Source organism: Protobothrops mucrosquamatus, unplaced genomic scaffold (genome assembly GCF_001527695.2).
Source record: "Protobothrops mucrosquamatus isolate PMUCROS unplaced genomic scaffold, P.Mucros_1.0 scaffold39, whole genome shotgun sequence".
NCBI lineage: Eukaryota > Metazoa > Chordata > Lepidosauria > Squamata > Viperidae > Protobothrops > Protobothrops mucrosquamatus.
The window spans coordinates 178,355-186,973 of NW_015386421.1; the positions used below are offsets into that span (position 1 = coordinate 178,355).

Genomic DNA, 8,619 nt, shown 5'->3' on the forward strand with positions numbered 1-8,619 from the left:
AAAAGCATTTTGTCCCAGATGACAATGGAATAAAAGCATTTTGTCCCCTTTCTTATTCATATGGGGGTGGAAAGCCTCAGGTTTTGAAAGGTTTTTATTTTGAGCCTTTCCTCTCAAGAAATGTCTAATTATGAGAAGTATTAACTTTGAAAACCATGAAGTGCATAGTTAAAATGCATAGTACTACTGGGCTGGAAAGGAACTTCAGTTAGACAGCCCACTTAGTCCCACTATTCAAACTCCTCTAAGATTGCTTTTTTTCTATGTTTAATTACAGTGGATGTTGCCTTTCAAAGCTGTCTGATCCTGCAAAATAGAAAAAGCCATGATATGGTCCCATTTTTTTATTTAAGTTGATCCTCCATATCAACAGTTCAATTTAATGGACAATAAAATCCTATTCTTCCGACAAGCAGCCTCAGCAAAGATTAACATTCTCATTCTCCATGTGGTCTGAGTCTTCCAACTCAATCCCGGGGACAAGGTTGTAATAATCTACTGATTGGTTCATGTAGAGCTTCTCACGGTCTGCTGAATCTCTCAAAACATCTGTTACACTCAATGTCTCTGCTTCATCTATAGTCTCTTCCTCTTCCATGACTGGTTTTGTTGTTCCCAACTTTTCTTGGTCGAGATTTCTACATGTCAAGGAATCATCAGAAACCCCCAGTTTAATCTCCACTTCCTCAGAAAGATCTCTGCTGCTTTCTAATAGTGCAGTTGAAGGTTTAAGCAAAATTTGATTTCTCAACAAGTTGTTTTCACTCTCTGCAGCACCATGAGCAAGCATAATAGGTGGAATAGAGCACTGACGATCATCTGATCTATTGGTTCCATTGTTCTCCACTGTAGCCAACTGGCATTCTTTTCTATCATGAAGAGCATAGCCCGTCTTTCTCTTTGTCTTCTTTTTGCGCTTGCAGAAGTAGCAGGTGACCAAGACAAGAACAGCAACCAGAGGTAAGCAAATAAACAGAGCTGTGAGTCTATGAGTCTGGCACAATTCTGCCTTGGAAATGTTTTTGATATTTATGCCATGGTAATGTTCTGGGGTGTGACAAACAATGTCAAATGAACTAAGGATATATTTTCCTAGATGTTCAAGAAAGTTGCAAGTGCAATCCCAACTGTTGTGAGAGAGACCAAGTGTGAGGAGGGAAGGTTTGAAAATCCCAGAAGGAAGGGAAGATAAGTTATTGAAATCAAGGTAGATCTCCTGAATTTGGTTAGATGTTTCCAGAAATGACTCAGATAAATTCTGGAGTTGATTGTTCTCCAAGTGAATAACACGTAGTCTAGGTGCATGTCTCAGGAAATTATCAGGAAGCCAATTTAATTTGTTATGGTCCAAGTACAGAATTTCCAGGCTAAAAGAATCAACACTTACATTCTTAATATGTGATATACCACAGTTTGATAGATACAGCTCTTTCAACCCTACAGTTCCAGAAAAGATGCTCCAATCCAAAGTATCGATTGTAGTCCTCGTGAAATTCAAACAACATATCTCAGGAGCTAATTTAGTCCTAAATTTCTGGAAACTGATATCTGTGCTGCAGTTGCAGGTCTTTTCCATTGCTCCAAATGTAAATTTGGTTGCTAATAGCATCCCACCAAAAAATATAACTGTCCATTTCTTCTGATCTAAATAAAAAAGATGGCAAGTATTAGACATTGCATTTGCATTATGAATTGCAATTAGAAATCAACACTTTTTGCGGTTAACTCACTGATTCAATAAACAATGATCAGCCAAATGCAATTATTCTAAATTGAATTGCAATAATTTACTTCACTAATAATAGGTTATATCGAAACTAACTGTACTGATCATGGAAAGTCTCCTTCCATTCAAAGAAGACACTGGGATCCATCTGAGGCAAACATGGCTGATTCTTCCATTCCACTGCACCCCATTCCATCACTTTTTGCTCAAGCTGAACAAGAAAGTCCCCCAACTTTTGAAAACAGCTTTCATCACAATGGAAGTATCAGATATCAGATATTTTTTTTAAAAAAGAAATGCTGCAGCCACAAAATAGGACAACAAAATGTTTGCATTATAACCAGAATTTGTACTACAATATGTATGCAAAATAAAATAATGTTTTAAAATGGTTGCTTGTCACTTTCTGGGAAAAGCTAGCAGTTTTTAGGGTTCAGGGAGCCGCACTAACCAACTTGGGGTGCAGCATCATAAAACAAACACTATGAGGCTAGTCTATTTATATGATTGCTAATATCATGGGCCGTGTCTCATAGTATCTTGTTCTGTAATGCCAGAGGATAACTCTCAGAGAATCCAAGGAACTTATGGCCTGCCGAGCACAAGTCACTTCCCCTGTCCACAGCATTTTTTTCTTCCTTCTCCTGAGAAATATATTTTTAATGTTAGTGGAGTGCTTCCTCCACTCCTTATCCTGCTATAGATACAAGACTGGTCCTTTCCTTTAGAAGTGAAGTAACTGAGTTCTGAAGGAGATGGAAGGAGAGCTGTGTATTAATGAATGGAAAGTTGTTTGCTTGGAGGAAAACAGATACTTTAAAAAGAGTGAGTAAGTAAACATAGACCTGGCTACATGACTGAAACCCCAACTGGGAAGGGGAAATCTTAATCTTTGGTTGATGCTGTATATAGCAATGTTATTATGAAGAAAAACCACACCCCTTTTTCATTCCAGAAAAGATGTAGCAACATAAGCCTTTTGCTTGGGGGATGCCTTATGCTGATAGTGTATAAATTTGGTATCAATTAAGCATTTCCATACTACAGCATGCCACTTGCTCCAAAAAATCCTCAGTATAATATGGTTTGTTTTATTTTGACTAAGAGCATCAAGTTAACGTAGCCACTAAGTCATATAAACCATATGCTGAATGTATTGAATGATCGAATGTATTGTACAATCCAGTTGCATTTATTTTTATTTATTTTATTACATTTATATATCAAATTTGGAGACTGTCCATCTCCCTTGCTGAGCAACTCTAATAGGTAGATAAATAGCTTACTCGGTAAATCATAGCTTAGATATGAACTTTGCCAGTTTGGGCTGTCCATAGCTGGAGCAGAGTAAAATAGCTGATTCATATTGTATTTGCTATGAAAGCAAGCCAGCAAGAGGTCATTCTAATGATTCCTCTTATATTCTCTGATCATTCCTGTCTTGTTGAACTGTAGGACACAGGCTGCCTTGAACTCTTTAAATTAGCGCACTCTCTCAACTGAAAAAAAAAAATCCTACTTGTTGAAGGAAGATTCAACTTCTACTTCAGATCATTTGGCAGCAAAATGGCCCTGCTTTCTGTTCTCACCTCTCACATGTTGAAGAGTTTTTCAGCAACCTCGTCTAATGTCAGAAAATAATGACTATATACCAAAGGAACAATGCTACTTTACAAAGAGCAACCACTTCTTTCTTGTTGCTAGGAAATAATCACATCATTATTAAGTTGTAGTTGGTTTAGTCTGTGGCTGGTTTCACAGATTAAAGTCATAATATGATTTCTGTGACTTTGACTTAAGATGTTATCTGAACGATAAGCAAGCAAATTTATAGACATATTTCCCATGAAGTAAACTCCTGCACACATACATTTAAATGCTCATAATTAATAAAGAACAGTTAAGTCCTTTAATCACTATGTTTTTGCAATATTAGAATAAATTATTTTAGAAGTTTAGAAATTATTTTATCTACCGGTAGGAACACACAGAGTACAATAGGAAGAAACATGAAAGCATTTAACATTTTCAAATACTGTATACTATATACAGACTGCACTAGCAGATGAAACAGAAGATACTACACTTGATCTTAGCCAAAAGGCCGAGAAGCGATGAAACAGAAGCTTCAAAGCTTCAAAAGATATTGCAGGCCTATGTAAGATTAATTGCTGGAAAGTTGAGTTGCAACATTCAGGAAGAGCTAATTGGCTTTATGTTAGTATCTCCCAATAATTTCCAATAAGGTTTAAAGCAGATCCAATCACTGCTATGATTTTGTAATGTTTTCCTTCTGCCATTGTGTTGAATCGGAAGTTGTGGTATGGTGGCCCCCGGGCTGGAGACACTGATTTAATCTACATACCGCAGGAACAATTAGCAGGCCTTGAGCCAGAATAGAATCCCACCCCAGCTCTTCCTGACCAATGACATCAGCTTTTCCTTCTCAGGCTTGGTTCTCAAACATCCTTGACACTTAAAATAGAATATTAAGATCATTAATAGTCATTTGGATGAATAGTCAAACTGAAAGAATTAATAAGTATTAGTTTCCAGAAGAATTTACAACATAAAGGGAGAAACCTACTGTATTACACTTTTAAGGTTAAGTCACATCAGTGTTGATGTTAATGGAGATTGAAATATGCTTATGCTAGATGTTTTGGACTATTACATCCATTAACACAAATAAACATGACCAAATAAAAAGGTGTTATGCAAAACTGTAATCCCAAGCTTTTGATAGGCACCAGTTGCCTACAATTGAAAAAAACAACCAGATAATAATCTGATGTGAAATTATATAATTTAGTACCCAATGTATTATACCAATTTATGATAGTCGGACAAAAATAATTAATGGGAAGACTTTTGTGGAAAAGGTATAACCTAACACTGCTGATTGTTAAAATCCTGGACTTTAAATGGATAGTTTATTCCACAAACACGCTTTTGCTGCACAATTTCTTTTGAAGCATCTGATCCTGGGTATTCTATTTGATCAGTGATATTCACAAGGCAGCCTGTGATATCTTTGTTTACAGTTCTTTCATAGTTAGCACTACCATTATATGCAGCAAGCAGGCACCGGCATTGGTAACAGTTCCTGTTGAGCTACTATTCTAATGTTAGTGGTCTTTGCTTGTTGCTGGAATGGATCGCTAGTGTCACTTGGCCTCTTCCCAACATATCACTGACCGTACTGAGAAAGGTCCTTGACTGAGCAAGCAGGCAGAGAGGCACTCTTATACTGTTTGCTGCTTTTGATGGTGTCTATTGCTTCAATTGCAAATTTATTTTTGCTTTTGATGATGTCTCTTGCTTCAATTGCACATTTATTTGAGCAGAGAGCATGCAGGTGATAGATGGGACAGTGACAGTTGTTAAAGGATAGTTTTGTCTGTGCTACATGCTCTTCTCAGTGTCCTTAAGGTGGCCTGCTGTCCTTGGGTGCAGTGAAAGACGTTATCTCCTCACTATTGATGACAGAGTCAACTGACAGCTAGTCTGTTTTTGTGTATACAGTGGGAACCTCAAACGTAATAGAACCTGTCCCCTAATACTAAGGTTTTTGAAAAAATATATGTATCCTAAGAAGCACAAACTGCTTTCAGATTAGCAAATGAATCATTGATCCACCTGTCAGTTTGCTGTAAAGAGAAAAGCTACCTCAATATGTTATCTAGAAGGGCAGGAAATGGTTGGCTTCAAAACAGAAACAAGTCCTCGGAATATTCTTGTCATGCATTATTGCATGGAGTAGGTGAATGAATCATGACTGAACTCCTTGATCCCTACCACTTACGTTATCTCAAAAAATCCTGTGCTTTTGAAAAGCAAGTTAGGGTTACACCTGAGAGATTGCACAGGTTTTGTGAATGGGGTCATTATCTCCAACTTTAAAGCTACAAGCACCTGCTAGCTCCTTATCTTACAAATGCCACTGAGATGGAAGAGACAACTGACCAGGAATACAATTTTCCTCGTGTGAGCTATACACAAGCAAATTGCAGAATTCACTTTCTTTTCTCCTATGATTCATGAAGGTGGGCAAGGAGGAGGGAAGAATAAGGAAACTTTTAGTCTCTCAGTGCTCTTCTGGGAAATCCAAAAACTCCCAGTGCTGGAGTCCAGTCTGGAGCCAACAGGAATGTCCTTACTAGCTAGCAACTCTTTGGAGAAAAAAACAGAGGCTGCAGGCCCCCAGTACACAGGATACACATTCTGTTTATTGGGGACTCGTCTGATAGTAGATTCCATGCCATCAACCCAGATCTTTTATTTGGGAAGAAAACTGAAACTCAAAAAAGTATCTCAGAGGATGCAATTATTTCAGCACAGTATTGTGAAAAGCAAATGCAGCCTCACTCAACTTTGTGCTGTTCTGGTTATAATCATTCCATTGCAAACTATAAAATAAAATAACCCCACATTTTGAATAGTGATCCGCCGGATACCTGCTGCCCTCTGCAGTACCGGAAGTGCAACTGTCCGGAGAGAATAGCAAGTCAGAGACTGTGGGAAACAGCAGAGAATATTGACAGCAGTTGGAAAGGGATACCCTTTTAATTTAGTACAATACTTCATTCAGCCAAGCTGTAGTGATGAGAGACTCTTTATTTCTTCTTTCCAGACTCCAGCACCGTTCTGAAAATCGGCCCGGTCTTTAGCATTTTTTAATTTTATTTTGGTTTCTCTGCTGCATTTCATTTGGTGCTTTTAATCCTTTTTTTTCCCCTTCTCCCCAGCCCACCCCCCGCAGAAAATGGGGTTGGGGATCCGTGAGCGGTTGGCTGGAAGAGGGAAAACGGATCCCACCCCAGCTACTATACCCTGGAGCGGGCGGAAGAGTAACTCGAGCTGCCCTACAATTGCCTTTTCTTCGCTCGGGACCACTGCACAACAATCGCTCCCGCTTCTTTGCAAAAACGCGGTGCAAAAACGCGGCGTTCTTCTTTCTCAAAATAACCGGAGCCTGCTCTGTCTCCCAGGATACAAGATTATAAACAGAAGGCATCTCCCAGCGGCGGCCTGGCAAACGTCCTCTTGCCGCGGGATTAAAGCCCAAAGGCCCGCGCGGACCTCTTCCCCGTCCGGACTTCCCCCCCGTCTAGCCAGGCTGCAATAGGGCCGACTCTCCCGTCCATCCCAACTCCTTTAAGCCAATTCCCCTGGCCGTGTCCGGAAAAGTAGAGTTTGGTCTCGGCCGGAGTCCTAGGAGAGAGGGAAGCTGCACCCAAGAAACTAAGGGACGCCCCCCCCCTTTTTGCCTTCTTTTCTGGGACACCTGTCGACCTGCGCGAGGAAAGGAAGGGATCCCTGAACAGGTCCTTCAGTGCCCAGCTAGCGAGGCACCGCGCTCACGCTTCCCAAGAAGGCGCGCTCCGACGGCCGGGAAGCCTGAAAACTCCCTTGACCGTCGAGGATGGCGGGCGACGAAAGGCCGGCCTGGAGAATCTCCAGCTACTCACCTGCCCCCGGTGGCCTGTCCCGTCCCATTGTCCGGACGCGTCGCGGGAAGCCCGGTCAAGGCTGTTCCATGCCTGGCTCAGGCTCGGGAAAAGGCGCTCCTCGCTGAGCGAGCCTCCCCGGGCAGCGCCGGGCTCTGCCTTCTTCCCCGGGGCGTGGCCCTCCCGACGCCCGAGAAACTGTTGGAAACGGCGTCTCGTAGAGAGGAGGGAGAACCGAGCCGGAGGGCGCCTGTAGGCTTCCTCCCGCCAATGCTCGCTGCTGCGCCCGCTTTGGGGGGGCCTTCGCCTGCCTCCAGAGGCCGCGTTGTCCCCGCGGAGTTTTTGGGTGGCGGGCTTTGAATCCAGGAAGACTCGCTTTCCGCCTCTCCCGAGAAAGAGTTCAGGGAGAGCCGAAGGTGCGCCTCGCCCTACACTAGGAGTGACTAATCTGAGTAGACATTTTATTATTATTTTTCTTCACCTTTCACCAGTAAATAGTCCATAATTGTTCTGTGTCATATTTAAAGACTGCATGGCTGGTTCCATGAGTATGGATACTATTGATTGTAATTACAGCAATCCGAAACAACGGTAGTTTGAGACATTCACTCCATTTTGCTTAGACTGTACATTTTTTTTCTTTCGCTGGTGAGTATTAGATAGGCAATCTGTCTAATAATAGTCTATCTAACCCTGCATAGATAAATATCATAATCCAAGAATTAGGATGAATTATTTTTCATAAATGACAGCGGCTAAATGACAGGAGCTTACAAGGAGGGTTCCTTTCAAACTTCAGGAGATTATATAATTCTAAATTTGGTTCCTAACTGCTATTCTTTTACTTGTAGACACACATAATACATATGTACCCATCATGTTATTTCCTTTCAGGCTAAGCAACTTGAGGGGGGAGGGGGAGTGAGAAGTAACGAGCCAAGTAAATTAAAATCAGGAAATAAGGAAAGAAAAACTAAATCTAGTTTACTTTAATCTCAGTCACTACACCTTTCCATAGCATTTTATTGTTGCAAACTATATTTGCTTCCACTGTATCATACACTGAGTCATATATTCTTTCTTTAAACTTCGTACTTCATTTTTTTCTGAAGGATCTCATGAACTGCATCCAAATCTGACTTTCTCAGTCAGAGAAAGTACCTAAGATTTTAACGATTTGCTAACAGATGGCCTACATAATTCTCCTGCCATTACAGTTGTTGATACTGTGGATAAACAATGCCTTTTAATTGCTCAGCAATGTATTCGCTTGATCATATCACTGCAATATTAACATGCTGAAATATGTTTGAATATCAGTAGCTCGTGTTGATGGTTAAGGTTGTTGGTTTGAGCCCCTAGCTTGGTAATTTGGTTACAAACCTTTCATCACCATTCGAAGAGAAGACATCGTCAGGGCGCTTTGAATTGTCCTTGTCTGCC

The 8,619-nt window shown here is 40.8% G+C and overlaps 1 protein-coding gene and 1 non-coding gene across 2 annotated transcripts; both read right to left on the reverse strand.

Annotated features, from left to right (window-relative positions):
* Positions 1-352: 352 nt before the first annotated feature.
* LOC107283463 lies at positions 353-7,281 on the reverse strand. The gene is made up of 2 exons (XM_015811381.1): positions 7,198-7,281; positions 353-1,644 (listed from the first exon to the last, which is right to left on the reverse strand). The coding sequence occupies exons 1-2, from the start codon at positions 7,223-7,225 to the stop codon at positions 419-421; spliced, it is 1,254 nt and encodes a 417-aa protein (XP_015666867.1). The 5' UTR covers positions 7,226-7,281; the 3' UTR covers positions 353-418.
* LOC114922275 lies at positions 3,659-3,842 on the reverse strand. The gene has a single exon (XR_003810364.1). It is a non-coding gene; the product is annotated as a U2 spliceosomal RNA (small nuclear RNA).
* Positions 7,282-8,619: the final 1,338 nt, after the last annotated feature.